The sequence below is a fragment of the Cydia splendana genome, chromosome 26 (genome assembly GCF_910591565.1).
Source record: "Cydia splendana chromosome 26, ilCydSple1.2, whole genome shotgun sequence".
Taxonomy (NCBI): domain Eukaryota; kingdom Metazoa; phylum Arthropoda; class Insecta; order Lepidoptera; family Tortricidae; genus Cydia; species Cydia splendana.
The window spans coordinates 10363370-10391150 of NC_085985.1; the positions used below are offsets into that span (position 1 = coordinate 10363370).

Consider the following 27781-nt stretch of genomic DNA (forward strand, 5'->3'; position numbering starts at 1 on the left):
TACTTTTGACAGCGCGTGTCATGTGTCAACACAGAGTCGACACAAAGTCGAAACATTGCAACTACTTTGTGACTGCAATATTTCTCAGCCTTAAACCATATTTATACATCATAATTAACAAGTTTCTTAGTATGTAAAGCGTTATTTCTGTTATTTAAGTATAGTATACGCATCGAAGTACTAAAAATGCATCAAATAATATAGTTATGAACACAGGCACTGAGAAGTAAACAATTTCATTTCCGGCTAAACTAAAACAATGTGGTGGCGCGTTGATTATATTACACTTAGTTTATCAAATCACTCGAGCAGTTTAATTCCCCATAATAATTTAAGTCATATTGTAATATAAATGCAAACAATATATAATTACGTCTTGTAATCCGTTTTAGAGATGGCGTATTAATGTCACTTATTTTTATTTAAGTATTTTTCCATCTGACAGTTTCCATTTGACAGGAACAAAATGAACGAATGAACGAATGATTTTGGCATAAAGTAGTCGCAAACCCGAAACAATGTGTGCACACGGCGACCACACTTTATGTCACTTTGTGTCATGTGTCGACCCTTCCCCATTTCTGGTAACTGTGTCGACACGGCGACGACTCTGCGACTGGAATTGTGACCGAAACAGACGGTGTCGACACAAGATGTGTCAACACCGCGTCGTAACGGCGACTGGAAATGGTTGTATGGGCCGTTACTGTATGAAAATTCATTCTATTGAATACCGTTAGTTGGTATGAAAACTCCGCTGTATTTTTCTTATGTTATTACATTTAAGCTTGTAGTTGTTAATGTGAAATATATTTTTATGTAATAAATAGCGTATTTTCTTTCATACACTATACGTATCGTCGGATATTCTGACATTGATGATAATATGATGAATTACTAACTTACTTTATAGTATTTGTTGTTATAGCGGCAACAGAAATACATCGTCTGTGTAAATTTCAACTGTCTAGCTATCACGGTTCATGAGATACAGCCTGGTGACAGACTGACGGACGGTAGAGTCTTAGTAATAGGGTCCCGTTTTTACCCTGTAAATGATCTCTTTAACCTTCTGGACGCCAATGACCGATATATCCGCACCGCAGGTTCAACGCCAAAGACATTAATCGGTCATAAACCTACGTGCATATGCATAAAGTTCAATTTCAGTTTTGACACTTCGGTGACGTGGCGTCCGAGTGATGGCTTTTGTATTTGACACGGCGTCGAAAAGGTTAAAATAAGTATGTCGATATACGAAGCGTTTTCAAATTGAAACTATTTAAATACTAGTACCCACCCGCGGAATACCCAACTGGCGTGAAGTGGCGCAGAATAGGGCAGAGTGGCGCTCTCTTGTGTCAGAGGCCAAGATCCTCTTTGGGTCACTGAGCCTGTGCTGAGTGATGTATGTATGTATGTGTAAATACTAGTGGCTCTGAGCTGTAAAGCCCGCCCATGGCTCCGCCATTTTCCAAAGACTGTATAGACAAAAAAAAATCTATATAACTGGTCAAGCAAATCTTGTCAGTAAAAAAAAGCGCGAAATTCAAACTTTCTATGGGATGATATCCCTTCGCGGCTACATTTTTCAAATTTACCGCCTTTTTCTACTGACAAGATCTGCTTGACCAGCTATAATTATCGAACAAAACTTAAGGCGTGTCCAGACAGAGGTGATCAAATCGACCGATTTGATCAGAAATGAAATTGGTGGCAATTTCCAATTTAATCACCAATTTTAGAATTATGGTGATATTAGAGCCCCCTAAATTGAAAAAATACCCCAAAACGAAAATACTGGCGTCATAAATTGGTATTCTTGCGTCCGCACTTCATTTTATCGGTAATCAATCAAGCCTCGGACCCATCTCGGACCGGACCATGGTCGCGATCCGATACATCCATCTGTTATATTATTTCAGATTAGACTCTCAGCAACGAATTCAATCGATTGACCAAATGCCGCCATATATCGCAAATCGAATGCGATTATCGGACGCTTGGAGAGGCCAATAGGCGTGTCCAGACGAGTAAATTTTTCGCCTATCTGATTAAATTGTCCGATCGAATCAGGCCGCTTGGACGCAAACGCCAATTTGGTTCGCCGAATTAAACCGCCGATTATGACCGACGCAAGAGTACCAATTTGTGACACCAGTATTTTCGTTTTGGGCCATTTTTTCAATTTAGAGGGCTCTAATATCCCCATAAATCTAAAATTGGTGATTAAATTGAAGATTGACACCAATTTCATTTCTGATCAAATCGGTCGATTTGATCATCCCGTCTGGATACTGCTGTAATTTATCTGTGGTAGGTAGCGTAAGCGCAGCGCAACGTCAACTCAGGAAAAAGCGCGGGAAACGTGAAACGTGGCGGTTGTGTGTTTTGGTTTCTCGTACATTTAATTCAATTTAAGATCAAGGAATTGGTAATTTGTATATATTTTAGATAGTATTACATGTAAATATTTTTGTTTTCTGTATATATTGTGACATTCACTCATATTAGGTAAGTCTTTTGTAATTCTTTACAATGGGGGAGGATGATCCTCCCGACCCTGGAGGAGAAAACCTCCAGGTTGGTATAAATATTGAAATAGAGTCTAGCATGGATACTGATACATCTGTAAATAATAAAAATGATTTAAAAAGAAAAGTATATAAAAATAAGAGGTGTAAAGATTGTAACAAAAAGAGAAAGCGAAATGCTGGTGGGGAATATGTTTGCGAGTGTGAAATTGTACAAAAGACCCAAGCTCATTCTATAACAAATACTGACACAAATAAAGTAGTTTCTGATATTCAAACAACAAAAGTTGGCAGAAATTTATTTTCAACAGCTGATGTTGCACCGTTTACGGTGCATGTTCAATTAAAACAAACTGATCCAAACTCGTCTCTGCACCCGGTGTCTTTTGGTAGGTTCTTAGTAAAAAACGGCTTCAAAAATATTATAAATGGCAGCGTGAAACGTATTGGTAGAACAAGAATTTCCATGGCTTTTGCAAATCATATCGATGCTAATTTGTTTGTAACCAATCCTCAACTTGACAACGAAAATTTAACAGCATACATACCATCATTTACAGTAACGCGCATGGGCCTAGTCCGTGGTATTCCATCACAGTGGTCCGAGGAGGAAATAGTGTCCAACATTTCCGTGCCCACTGGGTGTGGAAAAGTGCTTAAAGTTCGGCGTTTGAATCATAGAGTTACAGTTAATGGTGCCGTTTCGTGGCAACCCTCTGAGACAGTTGTCCTAACTTTTGATGGTCAAGTTTTACCAAAACGGGTATTCTCATGCTACAACTCACTGCCTGTCGAACTGTATATCTTTCCCACAATCCAGTGCTTCAACTGTACTAAATTTGGTCATACGAAAACTAATTGCAGATCTAAACCCAAGTGCTTTAAGTGTGGTCAATTGCATTCCGGTCATACCTGTTCAGTGGAGGAGGACGATGCCGTTTGCTGCCTTTGCAATGGTTTCCATTTCGCCACGAACAGGGCTTGCCCGGAACACAAGAGACAGAAGGATATTAAAGTAACTATGGCTAACAATTGTATTTCTTATGGTGAGGCTGTTAAATTACATCCAGCTGCTTCAAAATCATTTGCCGATGTCCTTCTGACACAATCACCCCAACAGCCACAGTCTCAGCCAAATGTACATCGCAGTGTCAATAACCCAGCCCCGGGTACAATCATGCAGTCACACAGTTATAAAAAGACAACTTTTTTGAAACCACGTACAGTTAAAAAACTTATAACAACAGGGTATGATGCAGCAGCTCACAATGCTTTAGTTAAAGAATATATCATTCCATCTCCTCAAAATGGCTGTGCACTACAGCAAGAGTCTCCTAAAGATAATGTTTCAGTAGCTGAGGAAATACAAGCGTTAATTGATCATTTATCTCAGCCTAATGTAAGAATACCGTCCCACGTTGCCCCCATGCTTGAAGAACTTGTCTCAACTATTAAAAATAATGGCCAAAATTATACAGTGGAACTGCAGAAGTGTAATAAATAAAAAACAAGATTTAATTCATTTATTAAACAAATTTCAACCATTTGTTTTTGCCCTCTCTGAGACATGGCTCAAGCCTGGGGCTCTTCTTAGAGTCACGGGATATTCATGTCTCAGAGAGGACCGTCCTTCGCGACCTGGCACTCCTGGCGGATGGGGCGGAGTAGCTCTACTTGTCAGGAATTCCATATCATGTTCACCTTTTCATCTTCCATCCCATAGCGATGATTTTTCAATTGTTGCTGCCATTGTAAATAACATCTGTATTATTTCTGTATATATTCCTCATCCCTCATCATCTATTTTTGTTGAGCTTGAACAAATAATTTCTTCTCTTCCTAGGCCCGTCTTAATTTTAGGAGATTTTAACTCACATCACCAGGTTTGGGGTAGTTCATCGTCTAATTATAATGGAGATCGCCTCATTCATATCATAGACCAACACAATCTTTGTGTTTTAAACAATGGTTCTCCAACCCGTCGAACAGCTCCAACAGAGTCAATTAGCGCTATTGATTTATCAATTTGTTCAGTCGATCTTGCGGCTTCTCTCACTTGGCATACTCTGGAATCAACATATGGGAGTGATCACTACCCTATCATTATTACATTTCCATCTTCTATTCCGCCATCTCCGAAACCTAGCCCTAGGCTTAAGTATAATTTAAGTAATGTTGATTGGAAACTTTTCAAAACCCGTGTAGAGGAGAAATTGTTGTGTTTACCGTCCATAGATGATAGTAATGTAGTTAGTTGTTCAGTTGCATTAGCTCAGATAATGACTGAAGCAGCTGATGAAATTTTTCCGGTTAAAAACAGTGCATCAGGTAAAATACCTTCTCCGCCTTGGTGGGATGATGATTGCACACAAGCTATCAGAAACCGTAAGGAGGCTGAAAGAAAATATTGTCATTTTATGACAAATGAAAATTTTGAGACATTCATGCAAGTTGCTCGTGAGACAAAAAAATTGTTGCGAAAGAAAAAGTTCGAAGGCTGGAAGCGATTTTGTTTGTCTCTTAGTCCTAGCGTAAAACCATCCATAGTATGGAATAATATTAAAAGATTTAGACATGCTTTCAATGAGTCCTCTAGACAGATCCTTCCTCCTAACCTTGCTACACAGTTTATGGATAGATTAGCACCTGCTTCCGTCCCCGAAGAATATGTATTTCACCCTGCTGCCTTTTCATTTGACTCATGCTATTATAATACTTTAAATGAGCCTTTTAAAATGGAGGAGTTAAAAGCTGTATTAAGTGGTTTAAAAGATACTTCACCTGGGGAAGATGGAGTTCCTTATTCCTTTTTAGCAAATGCTAGTGATGGTATTCTTTCTTATTATCTAAATATAATAAATTCTGTTATCCAGTCTGGTAAAATTCCTGATTCTTGGAGATCTCAAATAGTTATTCCTATTTTAAAGCCGTTCAAACCAGTGTCAGATGTTTCTTCTTATCGTCCAATTGCCCTTTCCTCAGTATTTGTTAAAGTAGCAGAACATTTAGTTAAAAACAGACTAGAATATTTTGTAGAAAAAAACCAATTACTTTCTCATAGTCAATTTGGCTTCCGAAAAGGTAGGTCTACTTATGATAGCTTGGGTATTTTAATTTCAGATATTCGATTGTCATTTTCTAGAAATGAGTCTATAGTAGCTGCTTTTCTTGACATAAGCGCCGCTTATGATAATGTCTTAGTCTCAGTGTTACAAGCAAAACTTCACAAATTAGCTATACCAGTAATGTTAACCAATTTCATAATAAACCTTTTATCAGAAAGGTCCATTAGCCTTCTCATAGATGACAACAATAGGATTTCCCGTTTAGTGTGGAGAGGTCTTCCCCAAGGATCCGTATTAAGTCCTTTGCTATATAATATCTACACATTTGATTTAGAATCATCCTTAAATGACACGGTTAGAGTCTTGCAATATGCTGATGATTTATTATTATATTCGCCAAACCTTTCTATTGAACAAGCCAGTAGATCAGTCACTTCTTCTTTGGGCTTATTGAAGTTATGGTTAGATTCAAATGGTCTGGAACTTTCAGTGCATAAAAGTGTTGTAGTTTTGTTTACTAGAAAAATGTTTCCTCCTCCGATCAATGTGCAATTTAATAACTGCTCCATTTCCATTAAAGATAAAACCAAATTCCTAGGTGTTATTTTAGATAATAAATTAACGGGTCTTCCACATTGTGATTACATAGTTTCTAAATGTGAAAAAAATATTAATATCCTCAGGTGCGTTTCAGGAGTTTGGTGGGGTTCACATCCTTTTTGCATGAAACTCATGTATAATGCCTTGATAAGAAGTATTTTAGATTATGGGACATTTTTGTTAGAGCCAGGATATGTAGCTGGCTTCCAAAAACTAGATCGTATTCAATCCAAAGCACTCAGATTGATTTGTGGGGCCATGAATTCAAGCCCTATCAATGCCATGCAAGTTGAGTGTGTTGAGCCTCCACTTCATTTACGACGCCAATATCTTAGTGATAGATTTATTTTCCGTTGTTCCCAATTCTCTAATCACCAACTCTGGATTATCCTGTCTAACCTTGTGCTTCAAATAACTACTTCCAACTATTGGAAACACAAAAGTCCTCCTTGTTTAGTAAAAAGCTTTCAAAAACTTAAATCTATATCAGCTCCCACTGTTAGCTCTTCAACACTTCCCATTTTCCAATATGAATATGATTCTCTGACACTTATTCCTCCAGTTCTCCTCGATATTGGAGTCTCCAAGAATGATGTTGAACAAAATCAACAATTCCTGGGATTCATTGGAACAGATGGCCTGGGTGCTCATCATATGTACACAGATGCTTCTAAGACGTCAGAGAATGGTTGTGTTGGCGTTGGTGTTCTCCACACCCAATCTAATATTTACCAAAAAATAAAGTTGCCACCAGAATCCTCTGTGTACAGTGGTGAGTGCTTTGGAATCCTGAAAGCAATAGAGTTCATCATTATAATGCATCTCAAAAAAACAATTATTTTCTCAGATTCCCTAAGTTCACTACAGGCAATATGTAAATTTCCTTTCAAATCTAAATCTAATAACCCAATTATTTATCAAATCCGTAGCCTATTGTTAAAATGTCACATTAAAGGGTATTCGGTTTCCATTGCCTGGATCCCTGGACACAGAGGGATTAAAGGTAATGAAAGGGTGGATGATTTAGCTCGAGATGCCATTAGTTGTGGGGACATGTTTCCGTTTAAGAATGTGTCTGAAGACCTGTTGGCACTGCCTAAATTATACCTACGAAAGGAATGGAGGAATTTATGGACATCTGGTGCAGGTGCTGCTGCGTTACATTATCGAAGCATTCAAAAATCAATTCCTGCCAAACCTTGGTTTGCTAAAATCTCTCTGCCAAAACCTGCAACTAGTATGTTAATTCGAATGAGATTGGGTCACGTATGTACACCGGAACACCTCAAATTACTAAATCGCGTGGCCAGTTCTGCATGTACTTGTGGAGCTGATCCCGCTGATCTTAACCATATATTCTTAGCATGTAACCTTTATGATCGTTCTATACTATTAAGACAGCTGTCAGATTTTAAAGTTCCGTTTCCCACATCTATTACAACACTCCTGTATATTAATGATTCTTCTCCATATATATTTAAATCATTGTATTCATTTATTTCACGTCATAACATTAAACTCTAACTGCCTATAATTTACCTTTTCCTGATCCTTTTCCAAAATTCCGTCTTACCCGTTATAATGTAATCCTTTAATTCCGTTTCCCTGCTTTACTCGTCTGGCTGAATGCGCCAGGAGCGCGATGCCATAAAAAAAAAAAAAAAAAAAAAAAAACGTCAACTCAATTCAACTGTCAGTGTCAGTTATGCTATATTGTGGGCTGAAGCTGAAGGTTATGTTATCGTATAATTTTTATTATATTTTTTATTGCTGTTGATCTTAGAAATAGTTATTTATTGGGATACAGTAAGTTAATAATAGGGCCACCATGTCGCTGGAGGCGTCGCGCGTGAAGGAGGAGCCAGATACGATGGCCGATGAAGGTGAGGTTTACGATATTCACTCTCTTGTTTTGTACTTTCATTGGTATAATGTTCTTAGAAAGAATCTGTTTATAGGTTTAAGGATAAGAAAAACAAATATCACACTTCAAACGGGTCTACCGCGATATAATTTCATTGTTTTTTTCCGTGACCACAGCTGGTGCAACTCAGCTGAAACGTCGGAATTAAAGTTAAAAACAATGAAATTATATCGCGGTAGACCCGTTTGTGTAATTAAATATAAAAACAAATACCATTAACGAAATTAAACAAAAGTGATTTATTGCTGCTTTGTAATTAAAATCTCTCATCTCTGTTATAACTTATGTTATACAGTAGAGCATTGATAATCCGTACTTCAAAAAAACAACCCCTGCTCGGACTCACGGAGCGGATTATATTATGTTAGATATAAAACAAGCATATTCTGAAAAAATATATTTAATGAGACTCCAAAATTACAAAAACTAAGAAACTAACTTAACACTACATTATTGTGATGTGAAATGCGAAATCTTTAAAAAAAATTGTTAATTGAGTCAGCCGAGTTATACAATACAATACAAATCCTCTTTATTGCACAACCTCAGAATAAATGTACAGTCAACGTCAAATATATGTTTACATTTTTCGACTTATTACAAAGGAGTTAGGTGCGAAAATGTAAACATATTTTTGACATCGACTGTACATGGAAACAGACTGTGCATGAAGACAGAGGTAAACCACAGGCGGCCTTATGGCTTATTTATTGACCTAGCAAAGGTTCTGTTACTCAAAGAAAGGGGTCACTTGGCAGTTCGGATTACAGCAACATTCTGATTAGCCTATATAGTACTATGTACAGTCGCCATCAGATATACCGGAGCTGTCGGGGTGCTCAAAAGTATGTGAACACGCACTCTAACGCCTTGACAATAGAGGCGTGTTCAGATTAAGGGCAATAAGGTAACTCAATACAGTGAACCCTCGGTAATCCGGCACTTTGATGATCCAGTATACCCAGTAATCCGGCACTAAAATTGGGATACAAATGATCATTCTATGTCCTAATTTACTATGTGCGCTAACATTTTCGCCCTTCAATATCTTTATAAATGGCTTAGTTCCAGATAAGAGTAGATTTTTTTTTAATTCTGTTGTTGTAGAGTTTAACTCTTAAATTTACGAATTTAAGAGTTAGACTCTTGTCGGTGTAGCTCTCTCCATTTGACTCTATCCAGGGCCGCCTCCTTGATTTCCTTATACGACATTACAGCTACCTTTTCTTTTATTTGTGTTATGTAGCTTATTCTCGGCCTTCCCCTTCCTCTCTTGCCTGCAATCTTTCCTTCTATTATGTTATTTATAAAAGCGTCATGTCGTATTTTAAATTCTGTATTTTAGTAAAATGTTTTTCTTCAACATATATACTAAAAAACACATCAATAATATGCAGATTTGCTATAACTTCCACTAAATCGGCTCTCTTGCGTCAGCAAGTGTTGGATTAGTGAGATTGTACTGTATAAAGATAAAGGTATTAAATAAAATCCATTGTTGCAGTTTTCATCAAGCAGGAGGAATCAGAACTAGATTGTGTGGAAGTCCCATATGTAGCAATTGAAGCAGCTATTGTGGATGTAGAATTTGACCCACCAGTCCCACCAGCGGACGAGGAGCCATACAGCGAAGACTTGAGTGACCCAGCTGTGTACATGATTAGGCAGGACGAGCTCCTGAAACCGGAGTGTTTGGACATATCCTTGTGTTCGGAAGCCTCGGTCAGTCAGTATGTTGATGTCAAGGATGAGCTTCTACTAGAGCCGGAATGTATTACCTTACCAGCCAGTCAGTTAACCAGCCTACCTAGGGGTATGTTACAAATTTTATTTACTTACATATTTAATTATTATCTTAGATCATATCATAACACAACATATCATAAGAACAGCCGATTCAACGGAGCCACGCCGTTTTGTCGCATAAATAGTGTTTAGTTTTTAAGTTTATAATATATATATATGTATGTTAGTCTGTAAGGTATTTGTAATATGGGCCTTGTTGCCTGATTTAAATTTTAAATAAATAAATAAATAAATAATAGACTAGAACCAGTTTCCATTGTCTCTTTATTTGTTAAGATGTATGGAAACAACATTGTTTTCTTTATTACTTCATGTTTCTATACTTGAAATTAATATCTCATAATACACCCTAAGTATTAAAACATACTAATATATTGTAAACAAGATAAAATATTAAATTTGGAAAAAGTTACTTATTAATTACCTTGCAAAATGTTGAACTAGCAATTATCATAACCAAAATTTGAGTTATTTACTCTTAAAATGTTCTATTATCATTTCTATTTTGTTTTCTTATTGTAATTGAGTAACATAAAAATCAGAGTTTTATATTGTCATATAAAAAAAAACATTACTTTCAGACCTTGGTTCATACACTTATACTAAAAAAAACGAACTAACTAGAAACTAAATTAACTTAAAATTATATGAAATATAGTGTTTGACAGGAGCCAGGCATATACCAGTAATAACTACATACCCTCATGCTATATTATCTACATTAGCTTGTTTCTATACTTTAACACATTCAACACCAAGAACCAGACTGTCGGGTACACTGTTCGTAGCGACTACGCGCTACATACGACGAAACCGTGGCTACGCGCTACATACGACGAAACCGTGGCTACGCGCTACGAGCGTAACCCGTAGCACTTAGTGGTATTGAATGTGTTAAGCGTGGGGTGTATATCACTGCTATAATAATGTGGTTTTAATTGCCAGTATACTTTAAGTTTTAAGTGCCTTATTAGTTTGGTTTCCGTTCAAGTTTAATTAATCTTCTTGGAGTATGAACGCTAGCCCCTACTTAAATGGTAATAGCAAATTGTTGCAAGTGTAATGTTGCCCATCAAATATGGTTAGGATATTATTGATTTTATTAAAGTTTTTAATCAAGGCCATAGAGAAATATAGTAAGACAAGAGTGCTCACTCCATACATCAGTTTTGGTACCAATAATATTAGTATTTTCATAGTCGACATCTAGTATGGAGTGAGCACTCTTGTCTTACTATATTTCTCTATGCCAAGGCGCAAGACAAGTAAATGTATAAAAGGCAAACATAGTGTCTTAAAGCGTTCTGTACAAGTTACAAGAATAGAGTGAGTAAATGTTTCAGATACAAAACTTCTGCCCACTATATAACTTATAATTACCTGAAAAAAAAACATGTTTCAGACACATTTCATGTTATTTTAGTGTGTCGTTTTAAAGTAAAAGGGTTACTTCGATTGTATGGGAGTGGCATTTGGCGATGGTTCGATTGACTCTTAGTTTAAGTTGGCGAGAAGCTGTGTTTTTATATTCTATATACAAATCGACAGTTTTTCGTTTGCCAATAAATTGGCCAATTAAGCTTGTGTACCAATTTTCTACTAAAATTGTTTATATGAACTCTTATGTGGCATTCGATTTCGTTACAGAGAAATTTAATCCCGTTCTGACCGACTGCTGGGTCCGAATAGAACGCTGTGAGGCCGCAGAAAAAGCATTAAAGAAACAAATGGCAGAATTATATCAAATATATGTCAAGGAAAGTAGAATGCAGACACGAATGAAAGACAACGACGACTTTCTTTGCGGAGAGTGTAAACAGAACGAAAAATTCGAGTTCTGTGAAGTTTGTAAGATGAACATGCGCGCTCTTAACCAGTTAAGGAATTTGCGCGGAAATCGACATATCGATAAGACAACTTTTACTTGCGAAATATGCTGCGAACAATTCCAAGAAATTAAAGATTTGTATCAGCATAAATTTGTTGTTCATGGAATATATAAAATTCTTCAGATGAAGAATCCAACAGGTAAGCATAAAAACTCCTGTCAAATATGTAAAATTAAATTAAATTTTAGTGCGCTCTCAGGACACTAAAACGTGCATCATAAAAAAGAAATACGTAAAAAATACACACAGGTAACTCTTCAGAAACTAAAAACACAAATTCATACATTAATTCTGTATTTAAGTAGGCCTCAAGGACTCTTTCACAAGTCATTACAACATTTACAGTGACATGAAAAATACATCTCGTACATTATAATAATCTTTTCACCACACCAGTTCGGAAAGGCTTACTTTGCACTTCAAAAACTGATAACAAAGTTGCATTTTATTCACATGTGAGGCAAAGTAATCAAATGCAAATTTTGAGTTGTTTTCTTATGTTTGCTGGTAGAATTGACTTTTAAATGATGATTTTGGATGATAAATATTTAATAACATTCATTTGGATTTGATTTTATTTGATATTTTACATTTAATATTTGCTTCGGGTCGGTGTGGTGAAAATTTTTGTAAGTAATATTAGCATGAGCGGTTAAACAACAACTTTGCCCCCGAGTGATACAAATAACTATTTCAACACACTTGCTCGTAACGTGGAAGTTATTGAACCGCTTTTAGGGTGATAACCCTAGATATTACGCACGCGTGCTTTTTCATTATATTATAGCACTTGTTAGGTAATGAATGGTAATGCGACTGACTTAAGAAGGTACGTGATTGCTAGTAATATGTAGTTTTTAGGGTTCCGTACCCAAAGGGTAAAACGGGACCCTATTACTAAGACTTCGCTGTGCGTCCGTCCGTCCGTCCGCCCGTCCGTCTGTCTGTCACCAGGCTGTATCTCACGAACCGTGATAGCTAGACAGTTGAAATTTTCACAGATGATGTATTTCTGTTGCCGCTATAACAACAAATACTAAAAGTAGAATAAAATAAAGATTTAAGGGGGGCTCCCATACAGCAAACGTGATTTTTGACCAAAGTTAAGCAACGTCGGGCGTGGTCAGTACTTGGATGGGTGACCGTTTTCTTTTTGCATTTTTTTTTCGTGCGCGAGTCCGACTCGCACTTGCCCGGTTTTATTATGTCTTTGTTTTATGGAAACGGAGCCTTCTTAAATTGGTCGAGTAGATTTTATATATTCGGCGCCCCCTTTCTGCATTGCATGGTAATGTAAATTTGAACTTTAATAGCTGTCAATAGAGTTGAATATCATATCCGCCATGTATGGCTTTAAAACTTAAAATAAATAATTACTACAGTATAACAGATGTATAGTTTGTATGGTTAGTATTAACCTTTTCGACGCCGTGTCAAATACAAAAAGCTGTCCCTCCGACGCTACGTCACCGAAGCGTCAAAACTGAAATTGAACTTTATGCGTATGCACTTATGTCTATGTTGCTCTGTGGCCTGTGACCGATTAATCGGTCTTTGGCGTTGAACCTGCGGTGCGGATATATCGGTCATTGGCGTCCAAAAGGTTAATAATACATTAAAATTATCTTTTACGCTGTAACAGATTCCTAATAACATTTTCAGAATTCTACAGCGCATACTTGTCCCGTGTGTATTCGGACAAGACCATGAGTGGAAGCACATCCAACTTACTTAACACTACTAACGTCAATGCGGGTAAGTGTGGCTGGCCTTCACATTGGAGTTGATATAGACATTGTATGAAATCACAACTTCAAACATTTGCTATCTCCCGTCAAAAAATAATCTTACGTTTCAAGTTGCCTACAATTTTGTTTCAGATGAAAAATTTCCAATCGAATACAAGAAGACATATGCCAGAGAAGTAATGCCTTCTAAAATTGGCACCGACATAGTAAAACCAGAAAATATAATACCTAAAGCCATATTAGACTACGAACGTACGAGAAAACCAAACTGCAAAGTGTGTAACAAACCCGCCAAGAATAACAAACTTTGTGATGAATGTTTGAAACAAAGGGTATTACGTAATCTGTTGGTGAAAAAGGCTAGAGTTAAAAATAAGTTATTAGGCAATAAGACAGTATTAAAAATGAAGCGACCGCAACATTTGCGCAAAGAAAAGCACCAAACGAGCCTTAGAAGTGAGTAACTAATCATTTTTATTACTACATTATTTGAAAATTTGTATTTGTATGCCCCATTTTGTATTACGTACTAAAATAAAAATCATTTATAAAAAAATCAGCTTTTTGTGTCGGGTTTAAATTGCCTTGAGCTTAGAGCGTTTTCACATTGTCCGATCCGATTTCCAGATGTCTGAAGCAACTAAAATGTAAGATATGTGTTTCTCCGTATTTATTTATGCATTTAATAAATCAGTATTACTAAATAAAAAAACCGGGCAAGTGCGAGTCGGACTCGCGCACGAAGGGTTCCGTACCATAATGCAAAAAAAAAAACGAAAAAAAAGCAAAAAAAAACGGTCACCCATCCAAGTACTGACCACTCCCGACGTTGCTTAACTTTGGTCAAAAATCACGTTTGTTGTATGGGAGCCCCATTTAAATCTTTATTTTATTCTGTTTTTAGTATTTGTTGTTATAGCGGCAACAGAAATACATCATCTGTGAAAATTTCAACTGTCTAGCTATCACGGTTCGTGAGATACAGCCTGGTGACAGACGGACGGACGGACGGACGGACGGACGGACGGACGGACGGACGGACGGACAGCGAAGTCTTAGTAATAGGGTCCCGTTTTACCCTTTGGGTACGGAACCCTAAAAACGATAGTAACGCAACAAAAGGCGGACTTACTTATGGCACTCTCCTGCAGCTGATTTTCTCATAAGGCACCTTCCGACATCCGATATCGGTGCGGCGCTTCCGATAAATTCAGCCATGTCGGAGCCCCCCGTCAGCTGTCAGACCGATAGTATTGTTTGTGTGCGTATGTGTAGGTATAATGTTTATTGTAGTGTGCGTGACCGCTGCTGAAGCCGGCGCCCTAGTGCGCCCCCGCGGCCTGACTACGCGAATGTAGAATCCTACATCCGATATCGGATCGGAGAATGTGAAAACACTGACTAAAATTTTTAAGCTAAATTAAAGGTTAACGTATTTTTGTCAAATTTTAATAGTACATATAATATTTTCTTGCTTAAACGTCTTTTACAAAAAAAAACTACAATAATTTAACAAATTACTTTATCAATTTGCGTGTTTAAAACGAACATATCTATATAGTAATATAGTATGTATCTTTAGGTATTCAAATAAAAGTAAACAAAAAATTTGTAGGTACATTTTCGGGTAGTTATAACATTTATTGGTTAACCGACAAAATACAAAACCGCCTGGATCAGTCACTGACTTTAACCTGGAAAAATATATAAAAGTATGGTCTCTGAATAAATTTATAAGATTAAATTGTAACTGACTTTAACCTACATTATTTGATCATGTAATGTGTTCATCTACCCTCAACTGGCTTAAGGAGCCATTTGAGGGTAGATTTTGTTTACTTTTATTTAAATACCTAAAGATACAGAATATGGGCGATTGTGCACTACAATGAATTTTACTGTCCGGCAGTCTGAGCTTTCATGGTCCAATATGGCATGAAAAAACGGATGATTGGCTTGTGCACTTGTCCGTCTTTTTACTCGCAGGTGCGGCGCAGTGGCATGAAACACACACCCCCCCTAGCCCGCCCCCGCCCGGCCAAGTCATGAATAATACTAATTCCAGACGCAGTGCACAGGCATAAACACGTTATTCATAGCTGTCATCTCGTACCGGAAAAAAACTGTCCGGAATGGGGAAAAGTAAAATGTCGGACGGTAAAATTACGTCTAGTGCACAAGCTACTATATACATTTAATGGCGTGCCATATCGGACCGTAAAAACTCGGACTGCCGGACAGTAAAACTCATTGTAGTGCACAATCGCCCTATAGAGCCAGCACATAGCACAGACGGTGCAAGTGTTAAGTAAACGTCATTATTTCATAGAAGATTGATTTTTAAAATGACACTTACATAGTCTATTCTATGCTATCAAAATCACTGCCAACTTGGCGTTGTATTTACATTACATATATTATTTTCAGAACAACCAAAGCTTAGAAAAATAGAAACGCGCGAATGCTTCGTTCGCCTCGAGCGCTGCGAAGCCGCCGAGCAAGCATTATGGCCCATAATTGACGCCGTAAAATCTGAAATTGTTACGGAAAATACAGTAATGTGGTCACCCCAATCTAATCTGACATCTGACGAGAGTGAAGAACGTTCCTGCAGTATGTGTAGAACGGAGACGCCAGCAGGTGTCAGATTCTGTGTGCCATGTGAGAAGATACAGGCAGAAAATTTTCTAATTGCACTAAAAAATGGATTATATAGTAAACGGCGAGTCAGGAATAAATTTCCATGACCAATTGCCTCTAGGGCGAAAACTCGTATAGTGGTTAACAGCTACGTATGATCCCTCGTGGACGTCAGCTGCCGCTCCGTTGGTGGGTAGAGGAATGGCAGCCACCGAAACACGTAAAAAAATAATAAATTTAGTCATCGCCTCCCGCTTGATATTTCGTCAGATGATAGTTTAGATGATATTGTGAATAAAAAATATCGTCAGCCCGTTGTATCGCGGTGGAAAGAACGTCAGCTTGTCGCGTGAACATGTAAAAAATAAGCGCTTTACCTTTTTATGATAGTAATAACAAAATCATGAAACTATGCACGTAGCATTTCATCAAGGGTTCAATAAACTGATTACGCATTACTTTGCGGACAGAAATGGTAAGGCGCGTATAGTTAGACCAAGAAAAGTCTGCAGCTATTTTGATAGCATACGCAGTGTGTTTTATACGCCATAATTTCATAGAAGTGTGACGTTTAAAATATACTTAATAATTAAACTGCGTGTGCCATCAAAATCGTTGCAGACTGTTTTTGGTCTAACTCTATTTGTTACATGTTCATGTGACTAGCTGACGTTCTTTCCACCGCGATACAACCGGCAGACGATTTATTTTATTTTAAAACAGCATCTAATCTATCATCTGACACAATATCAATCGGGAGGCGATGACTGAAAACATTTTTACAGTACATAATTATGGTCCTAGTTTCCCGCACTAGTGCGTAAAATAGCACTTTGTATGTCAAAAGTTTAAAGGGCCATATGTACCGTAAAACTACTACATATTACATATGTACTTCGGTCGTGTTTTAATTAATTTATCGTTACGAAATTATTCGTTCGAATTTCCTCTTTTCCGCACTTGTATCGTAAATAACTATTGTTAAGTAATTATCATAGAGAAATGTAGTAAGCATAGAGTGCTCACTACATACATCAGTTTTGGTACAGTCCAGTTTAAAAACATGGGTGTACTCAACTACTCATCATCCTCAAAAGTATGTCCCATAGCTGTTATGTCAGCGAATTAAGAACTATGGGACATATTATTGAGTAAATGGTATGCACCCATATTTTTATACTTGAATACCAAAACGCCTATTATTTTCGTAGTCGACATCTAGCATCGAGTAGCGAAATTATCAGTACCGCTACTTGATACTAGATGTCTTGAGTGTCGCGACTCACGAAAATTGTACTGAACAACAATTTACAACTAATATTACAAGCAGCAGGAGTTGAAATTGTTGAAAATAGAGTTCAGGTTAATCCGGTTATAATATTAGCTGAAAATTGTTGAGCATTAGACTTTTCGGTCGGTGCTACATCTATTGTCAAGTAGCGGTACTGATAATTCCACTACTCGATGTTAGATGTCGACTACGAAAATAATAGGCGTTTTGGTACCAAAACTGATATAATTTTTTTAAGATTAGATACTCGTAGCGTAGGTAACAAAAATTATAAAAAAGTATGACAACTTTATTATTATTATGTACCTACATTAACCATATCTCTGCCCTTCGTTTGATTTTTTTAGATTTTTTTGTTTATTAGAAGCAAATAATAAAATATCTAATAAAATCCTCCGTATGTTTTTTTTCCTGAAGCCCAAAGAGTAAAGTATGCTTAAGGCCAGTCCAGACGGCCTGATCAAATCAACCGATTTGGTCAGAAAAGAAATAGGCGTCAATCTCTAATTTTACCACCAAATTCAGATTTATGATGATATTTGAGCTCGAATTTTATCAAAAATGCCCCAGAAGGCGAATGGTACTTTCACATTGATATCCGGAGGTCGCAGGTTCAAACTCCGGCTCGTACCAATGAGTCGCTTTTCGGTGAAGGAAAACATCGTGAGGAAACCGGACTAATCCCAACAAGGTTTAGTTTACCCTCTGGGATGGAAGGTCAGATGGCAGTCGCTTTCGTAAAAACTAGTGCCTACGCCAATTCTCGGGTTTAGTTGCCAAGCGGACCCCATGAGCCGTGGGTAGGATGCCGGGATAACGCGAGGATGAAGATGATTCTTGCGACGGCACCTCCACTGTAAAGCCAGTCCGGACGGATGATCAAATCGGCCGATTTGATGAAGAAATTGGTGTCAATCTCCAATTTAGTTGTGACATCTAAAGAGCCCTATAACATACGTTTTGTTCATGGTCTAATAAAAGTATATTATTATACCATGGTTTTGTTGCTTAGTCTGTGGTGGCAAACTGTCAATGTCAACTTTTATAGGTTAAGCTATATAGGACTTGAGTTGTTTTGTTTATTTCATTACATTTTATCTTTATAGTTATTTATCTTACTTGTGTGAGGTATTTTAAACTGTTCATCAGTTATTGAATCATCAGATCGGACTTACGTTGTGTTGTATTCTGTTCATGTTCCTTACATTACCTTTTCCGAAATAAAATAACAGTGTGTTTTACTGGTAAGTAAGTGAGTACGTGATGTGGGCGGAGGTACGCGTGAAGCAGGAGCCTGCGGGCGAGGTCGGGGCGCGCGGGGAGCCCGCAGAGCAGCGAGTGGACCAAGGTGAGCCCCGGAGAGCATATATGGTTGTCTGGCACAAATAGGGTTACCAGATACTATACAAATTCCTGGTAGGCTATTGCCTTTAGATATGATAGAAACAATAGTTACCTAGTACAGTCAGAATCACATAGATAGTGATGGCCAAATATTTATTAACTCACTTTTGTTACCCTAAAAATGAGGATATACCTATTTGGCCACTAGGCATAAAGTAGTTTAAGTCTACTCTATATCTGTGTAATCTGTAGCACATGAATGTATTCAACAACAGAGCTGAAACAGTCGCCGTGGTCGAAACGGGCCAGGAGAGAGTATAGTACAGTCGAAGTCAAAGACATGTTTACACTTTTTGCCTTATTACAAAGGAGTAAGGTAAGAAACACCAGATAGCCTAGAAAAGACGACTATGACGGGCAAAGTTGAGGGCCAGAGGACTCGCAGCAGACCACCCGCTAGATGACACAAGTTACTGCACCGTTGCATCTACATCTGCAGGAAGCCGTGCATATGGCGGGTGACAGAAGCCTATGAAAGAGACTGGTCAGCAACATTAGGACATGATGTCACGATCCTCAGCATTGAGGGAACAACTGATGATGATGATGATGAAGGTGCAAAAGTGTAAACATATCTTTGACGTTGACTGTACATAGTAGTATGTAAGATTTTCCCCAAATATTGGTTTAGTTATGCTTCTTCTTCTTCTTGCTCGCTTTATCCCGGCATTTTGCCACAGCTCGTGAGAGCCTGGGGTCCGCTTGACATTGATTTAGTTATGCAAAGTTAAAATTTAAATTCTACTTAAACTAACCAAAGTTTGATCTTACAAGTGATAACTTAAATATTAAACACATATTTTTGCACAAATTTACTAAAATACTTATGATGTTTCGCGCTGCAGTGCATGTGAAGAAGGAGCCAGAGTTCAAGGTTGAGGTGTCGTGTGAGATGGAGCCCTGGAGCGAGCTGTACGCCGACCATGTGGTCAAGGATGAGCTCGTGCTGGGGCCGGAGCGCCCGCACCGCCCCGACGTTGGCCTCGTGGTGCGCGGTTTGTAGTTTCAATTAATATCAAAAGACTTTCCGAATATAACTTTTAATTCTATTGATTCAAAAAAAAATCCAACCATTGTTAATTCTTTTTTAAATTAGGCTGTAAAGAAGGTAGGCATCCCTAAATCCTAATATTACATTGTTAATATTGTGATATAAATTAAATATTAATGTATAATTTAGTTTTCTTTTAATCAAATTATGAAATCTGCCACTTAGAGGTCTGGCTAGCGAACGAAAAGTTTTCTAGAAATCTATTTTCGTTCATGTCGTCTCTGATATGGGTGAATATGGTATCGATGCATTCAGTGTAATGCCTTGAACACAAATACATGAGATGGCAAGCGCGCGAAAGTGGTGTGACGTCATACAGTCGGCAGTACACACTTTTTTTTTCTAAGCTATTTTTGAGAAAAAAATATATTTGAATTTTGTTTTCTAGGCGCAAACTCCAACAAATCTTGCTCCTTCATTTCCGGCTCACCCCCTCCCAAGGACGAAGGTGACTCCAAAGGCAGGCGCGGCGGCCGCCGCCCACGGCCCGCCACGCAAGTGATGCGCGCCTGGCAGTCGCGTGCACAGAGATTTGGGACTGGGTAGGCAAAATTATATCAGAAAACCGGGCAAGTGCGAGTCGGACTCGCGCACGAAGGGTTCCGTACCATAATGCAAAAAAAGGCAAAAAAAAAACGGTCACCCATCCAAGTACTGACCCCGCCCTACGTTGCTTAACTTCGGTCAAAAATCACGTTTGTTGTATGGGAGCCCCACTTAAATCTTTATTTTATTCTGTTTTTAGTGTTTGTTGTTATAGCGGCAACAGAAATACATCTGTGAAAATTTCAACTGTCTAGCTATCACGGTTCGTGAGATACAGCCTGATGACAGACGGACGGACGGAAGGACAGCAGAGTCTTAGTAATAGAGTCCCGTTTTACCCTTTGGATACGGATCCTTAAAAAATGAGAGCTACTAACTCACCAAAAAAATTGCGTGATGGTTTTCATTTTGTTGTCAAGTCTTTTCAATTACTTCTTTTTTTGGCTAAACGAAAGCTTCGAAAACGCATCATTTTTAATAGTTTGCACACACACACACCCACCACAACTTTCACAGTTAAATTATCCATTTTTTCACTAATCGCACTTTATAATTTCCGGCAACTGTTAACTGTTATCTCATAAACTCACCAAAACAAACAAACAATGGCGACCGAATAAAAAATGAAAATAAACTTAACCAAATACTGTAAACGAATAAAAAAATAGTCTCGTATTTGCACTAAATTACCATAGCAAATGCTACTTTTTAAAATAGTCACATAAACATCGGAACTATTCGGAAACTTTCGGGCGTCATTCGTTTAGGTTTGGTACGAAAGACACTGCCTATTGCGTCTAAATGTGTGCGTTACTTGTATAATTGTGTGCTCGTACTTATAGGAAGGCCCACTACACTGTAACCGCGTAACGACGAAGGCACACATAGAAAGATTTAGACGGAAATGTTTTCTGTCTTTGCCGTGCAAGGCACGTAGCGGCGCTAGTGCCGCGTGGTGTAAACTTCGTCGCGTAGAATTATTATAGATGATGACTTGATGACAAAGCTTAACCGGTAGATGGAGCGCTTATTAATTTTTAGAATGTTTTAAGTTATATCGATTACTGATAGTACGATCAAGTATAAATTAAATTAAGTAGTTTAAGAGGATAGACATCGGAATTATAGTAGGGTAGGCAGTGCCTTTTTGCCTTTATGAAGTGCACGCCACTGGCGCCTGGCTGGTCCAGCATCGAGTGGTGAGTGACACGCTGAGGAACATGACCTGAGCAAACGCGAGCTGGTAATTGGCATTAGAAAAACTATAAAATTGTGGGTTATTTCTACTCAAAATCACGAGGACAATCGATTTAAAAAGGAAGAAATTAATGTTTTGTGATTTTTTTCCACATACCTCCTTTTTGTATGGACCGTTACAAAACAGACAGCACCTAAAATATGTATGATGAACAAGGGACACTTTTTTTCCTTTTTTTTTTAATTTACGGTCTTCGTGATACTGAGTTGAAAAACCCAAAAGTAGTAAGTTTTTGGAAGAAACTTTGTAACAAAAATTTAATTTTCGACTTTGTAAGTAGTTTACCTCCTCCTTTTTTCAGCATCCATACCCTACTGTGGAGGAAAAGCGTGCTCTGGCGGCACAAACCGGGCTGACCTTAGTGCAAGTCGATAAATGGTTTGTCAACGCTCGATATAGCATACGACTAAACCGCGCTGATAAACCTGGTAAGTTAAATTATCATTACCATCCCATCATTACTATTTAATCCGTGGCTCCACTAGGTATAAAGACTAAAAGAATAGCTCCACTGTAAAGACTGCTATTTATGTAAGTCGCAAGTCACATCCCACATATGGTCGGCAACGTGCATGTAACACCCCTGGAGTGCAGATGTCCATAGGATGCGGTGACCGCTTACCATCAAGTGGGTTGTAAGCTTGTTAGACACCGATGTTGTACTAAAAAACACATAAACTGTGTCTAAAATAACAGTAAATTATAAGTAAAAGTAACCCTTTCGTTAGTTAATTTCGTTTGGGGGCGTTTGGTGCCTGCCCCGGGCGCCATATCCTCTAGCCACGCCCTGCAATCATTACCATGATAACTCATGCAAGACCGCCCAAACGAGTCAATTGAGCCAACTCATCATTACATTATTAAAAAAAAAAAATATATATATATTTACGTGTTGTAGGTACTATACCCAGTAAATATTTTCTACTTAACGTCATTATTTTGAGAAAAAATAATATTGATTTTGTTTTGTAGGCAGGAACTCCAATAATTCTTGCTCCTTCGTTTCCGGCTCACCCCCTCCCAAGGACAAAGGTGACTCCAAAGGCAGGCGCGTCGGCCGCCGCGCACGGCCCGCCACGCAAGTGATGCGCGCCTGGCTGCTCCAGCATCGAGTGGTGAGTGACACGCTGAGTAACATGACCCGAGCAAGCGCGGGCTGTGACAGGAACGGCTCCAACAACTCTTGCGCCTCTGTATACCGCTCACTCCCTTCCGAGGACGATGACTCCAGCGGGCCTGGCCGTTCCAGCATATAGTGGAGAGTAATTGGCATTAGAAAAACTATAAAATTGTGGGTTATTTCTACTCAAAATCACGAGGACAATCAATTTAAAAAGAAAGATATTATTGTTTTGTGATTTTTTTCCACATTCCTCCTTTTTGTATGGACCGTTACAAAACAGACAGCACCTAAAATATGTATGATGAACTAGGGACACATTTTTTCCTTTTTTTTTTTTAAATTTACGGTTCGTAATACTGAGTTGAAAAAACCCAAAAGTAGTAAGTTTTTGGAAGAAACTTTGTAACAAAAATTACAAATACACTAACACACATATTGACACTAAGAACAGTATACTTTGCTTATTTTGAGAGTGTGATGAAGTATTGTATTGAAGTCTGGGGAAATAGTGTAAATACAAATGCAGTGCTCCTTAAACAGAAAAAAGCCCTGCGATATCTTGCAGGGTGTAAACGTGTGCCTGTTACTCATAGAGATTTGTTTATAGATCACAAAATATTAACTGTGATATCTTTTTATCTTTACTGTATTTGTATATATGTTTTCAAAAACAAAGACCGATTCCAACTAAGTAGACAAAATACCTCCAGAAACTTGAGAACTAAGAATGAATTTTTGACCACTAAAGTAATTTTCAACATTTTGATAAAAGTTTACACAACACCGCAATTAAAGTATTCAATAAATTGGACATTAACATAAAATCATGTAAGGATCAAAGGACATTTGAAATTAAATTAAAAGACTTCTTTATAAATAAACCTTATTATTCTATTAAAGAATATTTTGCAAATGCTTTAGATTAAAATGTATGATTTGTAATAAGAATACTTAGTTGACATCGATACTGTACTTACGTGTAATTCTGTCTCTGACATATTATTATACTCTTTGACATTCTCTTCTGACATTCTATTAATCTGTTAATTACTATTGTTGTGATTGTTTCGTTATACTTTTTGTTGAATTTATTGTGCGCCATATAATTGTATTTGCATGCATTTAAGTATGTTTTATTGCAAATAAAGTGATTGATTGATTGATTGAATTTTCGACTTTGTAAGTAGTTTATGTCCTTTTTTCAGCATCCATACCCTACTGTGGAGGAAACGCGTGCTCTGGCGGCACAAACCGGGCTGACCTTAGTGGAAGTCAGGAACTGGTTTATCAACGCTCGTTGTCGCCTACGACTAAACCGCGCTGATAAACCTGGTAAGTTAAATTATCATTACCATCCCATCATTGATATTTAATCCGTAACTCCACTTCAGTTCCCTCCGCTTGAACTGCAAGAACCTATAGGCTTCGCAGCTTGACATCAGGCGGCCCACACGCATGTTTGCCGTCGTCGTGGTATACAAATAAAACTATCCAATCATCGAATTTAAACTGTTGTGAGACATACTAACATTGAATAATTTTACGGTTTAGACTCACTTGTTTTTAGTCACTCGCGCGACATGTTTCGGAGAGCCTAGGTCTCCTTTCTCAAGCACTAACAGAATTTCAATATCCAATCATCGATCATTACCATGCTAACTCATGCAAGGCCGCCCAAACGAGCCAGTTGAGCCAACACATCATTACATTATTTAAAAAAAAAGCAAAAATATATTATATTTGTAGGTACTATACCCAATAAATATTTGGTACTTAACGTCATTATTTTGAGAAAAAATAATATTTGAATTTGGTTTTCTAGGCACAAACTCCAACAATTCTTGCTCCTTCGTATCCAGCTCATCCCCTCCCAAGGACGAAGGTGACTCCATCGACAAGCGATGCGTCCTCCCGCGCCACGCCACGCAAGTGATGCGCGCCTGGCTGGTCCAGCATCGAGTGGTGAGTGACACGCTGGGGAACATGACCCGAGCAACCGCGGGCTGTGACAGGAATGGCTCCAACAACTCTTGCCCCTCTGTATACCGCTCACTCCCTCCCAAGTACGAATATGACTCCAGCGGGCCTGGCCGTTCCAGCATCTAGTGGAGAGTAATTGGCATTAGAAAAACTATAAAATTGTGGGTTATTTCTACTCAAAATCACGAGGACAAGCGATTTAAAAAGAAATGATTGTTTTGTGTTTTTTCCACATACCTACTTGCACCTAAAATATGTATGGTAATTTACGGTCCTCGTGATTTTGAGTTGAAAAAACTCAAAAGTTGTTAATTTTTCGAAGAAACAACTACTACTTTGTAACAAAAATTTAATTTTTGACAAAACACGTTTAATTGATTTTTGGGTCAAAATGTATCCTAACTTTGTAATAAGTTTACCTCCTTTTTTCAGAATCCATACCCTACTGTGGAGGAAAAGCGTACCCTGGCGGCACAAACCGGGCTGACCTTAGTGCAAGTCAAGAACTGGTTTATCAACGCTCGTCGTCGCATCTTACGGCCTAAGTTGGATTGCGCTGATAAACCTGGTAAGTTAAATTATCATTACCATCCCATCATTACTATTTAATCCGTAGCCCCACGCCCCACTTCACTTCCCTCCGCTTGAACTGCAAGAACCTATAGGCTTCGCAGCTTGACATCAGGTGGCCCGCACGCATGTTTGCCGTCGTCGTGGTATACAAATAAAACTATCCAATCACTACCATGCTAACTCATGCAAGACCGCCCAAACGAGCCAGTTGAGCCAACACATCATCATACCAACACACAGAATATTAGACAAATTAGGCTGACTTTAGTCAACAACTGGTTTATCCATGCTCGTCGTCGTATCTTGCAGCCTATGTTAGACTGTGTGAATAAACCTGGTAAGTCACCATTACCTTTATCATTACCATCTTCGTCATTACCATCCCATCATTACTATTATCATTACCATCCTAAACTATGCTAGACTGCGCTGACATGCCTGATGGGTCATTACATCATCAACATGCCATCTACAGTATGTCGTGTAGTACACCTATCATATTACACAGTATGTCGACTAACTATAGTTCGTTTTTTTTAGCATTAGAAAGAAGGTAAGCGATCTTGACATGTCTTTTAATTAAAAAACGCTTTAAAATCAGTAACTATTACCAAAGACATATGTAACTTCGTATAAGACGAATAAAGTCTAAGGAAAAAACGTGCCTCGGAATTCAAGCAAAAGTCATTCTCGAATAGATGGCGCACACACCTTTAGCCTATCCTCGGCTAGATGGCGTGACGACACCGTTTCATATTTAACAATTTTAACACATAGATATCAGTGAATGAACAGGGATCAAAATGATATGAAAATAATAAAATCATTTATCCATATATATACATTTTTTGATAACTTTATACGTTTTCATTTTGAGTTTTAGTCGTGTGTCGATAGATGGCAGTAAATTTACAGTGACGACAAAATTTACAATGACAGGACCCCTCTATACTATCTATTCTTTTTGCTATTACTTATGAAAGCAGAAGAATATAAATGATCGTATTAGATCCATAATTGTTACATATTTGCCGTGGTGTGATGTAATTAATGGATGACCCCTTACAAATATTTCAAAACACTTTTAGGGGCTGTCCATAAATTACGTCATCGTTTTTTGACGTTTTTTGACCCCCCATCCCTAATATCATCCAAAAATCATGCTTCGAATGACCCCGTCTCCTCCTACGTCATGCTACCATCATCCGATGTCCAGACCCCCCCCCCCCCCCTAATTTGAAATGACGTAATTTATGAATAGCCCCTTAAACTAAGAATGTCCAACATCATCCAACCTAAAAATTATTTTTTTTTTCTATGTGATCGCAGATGAACCTAGACCGCGGCACAAGGCGGAAAAGCCGTACATCAAAAAAATTTTGCGTCTCTATGTGTGAACGGCATGTGTGGGTAAAGTGCTTAGGGCTGCCGGGAAGGCGAAGCCGAAGCTTGCCGAGGCCGGCCGAAGAGACACGACGAGCCGCCGGCCGCGTTAGAACCGGAATACGTTAACAAACAAAACGTATTATGTTTTATTTAGATAAAGTTTGCGCTGCGGTAATGAACAAATAAAAATTAAGAAGATTAAGGGTCGGTTGCACCAAACTGTTCGTATCGTTAAAGAGTTCGCTAAATTTTTATGTATGGAAAAAGTTTCATAGTAAAGCGTTAAACTGACGTTGATCAGTCTGTCAAATGTGGTTGGTGCAACTGGCCCTAAGAGATTGGTTGACTCGACTTAACGACACACAATCTATCATGAAAATTGTCGTCTTTGACGTCTTTAAATTTGTATTGGTTTTTAACTAATTGGATTCGTATATTTTTAATTAATGTTGTGAAGGAGAAAAATCTTACATTATAAAAAAGTATTTTCATTAAGTAAAACGATTTTCAAACTTTGTTCAATGACTGTTATTCCTTCCTCAGAAATATCTCCTGACTCCTCATTACCAGCTAGGTAATGAGCGCTTCTAAAAAATGTGATAACCTGATTCTTACAAATCCGGACTTTCTTAGGCTCATTCTGCTCAGAATCGTCAGGATTGTCTATACTACCATTAGAAAGATGGCCTGCAATGTCCGTTAATTAATTTATTTTTTTACATCACATGTGAAAAAAAGCACTTATATGCGTGACGTAGTGGTAACTAAAATTTTTGGAACTTTTTTTTAACGTTAGGATTGATTATGCTAGTGATTCTGAATTGGAAGAACCAGGGTGTGTAGACAACGTGCCCATCGCTAACGCTCCGTAGCGAACGAAACGCAACTGTCACTATCACACTAATATGGAACAGTGATAGAGAGACACAAAGCGATTCGATGGCGAAGCGCAAGCGATCGTCA

General features: G+C 38.0%; 2 protein-coding genes and 1 long non-coding RNA gene across 3 annotated transcripts; 2 read left to right on the forward strand and 1 right to left on the reverse strand.

Moving 5' to 3' along the window:
* Window positions 1–6273: 6273 nt before the first annotated feature.
* LOC134803507 (uncharacterized) lies at window positions 6274–7640 on the reverse strand. Its single transcript, XR_010145996.1, has 2 exons — window positions 7398–7640; window positions 6274–6988 (listed from the first exon to the last, which is right to left on the reverse strand). It is a non-coding gene; the product is annotated as an uncharacterized LOC134803507 (long non-coding RNA).
* Window positions 7641–7920: 280 nt separating this feature from the next.
* On the forward strand, window positions 7921–17784 carry LOC134803305 (uncharacterized). The gene is made up of 6 exons (XM_063776082.1): window positions 7921–8082; window positions 9628–9936; window positions 11577–11957; window positions 13481–13573; window positions 13699–14022; window positions 15994–17784. The coding sequence occupies exons 1-6, from the start codon at window positions 8028–8030 to the stop codon at window positions 16311–16313; spliced, it is 1482 nt and encodes a 493-aa protein (XP_063632152.1). The 5' UTR covers window positions 7921–8027; the 3' UTR covers window positions 16314–17784.
* A 778-nt stretch (window positions 17785–18562) lies between these two features.
* Window positions 18563–27762, forward strand: LOC134803589 (homeobox protein PKNOX2-like). Its single transcript, XM_063776389.1, has 9 exons — window positions 18563–18845; window positions 19747–19896; window positions 20341–20474; window positions 22058–22184; window positions 22729–22871; window positions 24085–24211; window positions 24702–24841; window positions 25292–25427; window positions 26762–27762. Exons 1-9 carry the CDS (start codon window positions 18761–18763, stop codon window positions 26827–26829), a joined length of 1110 nt encoding a protein of 369 aa, XP_063632459.1. The 5' UTR covers window positions 18563–18760; the 3' UTR covers window positions 26830–27762.
* The last annotated feature ends 19 nt before the right edge of the window (window positions 27763–27781 follow it).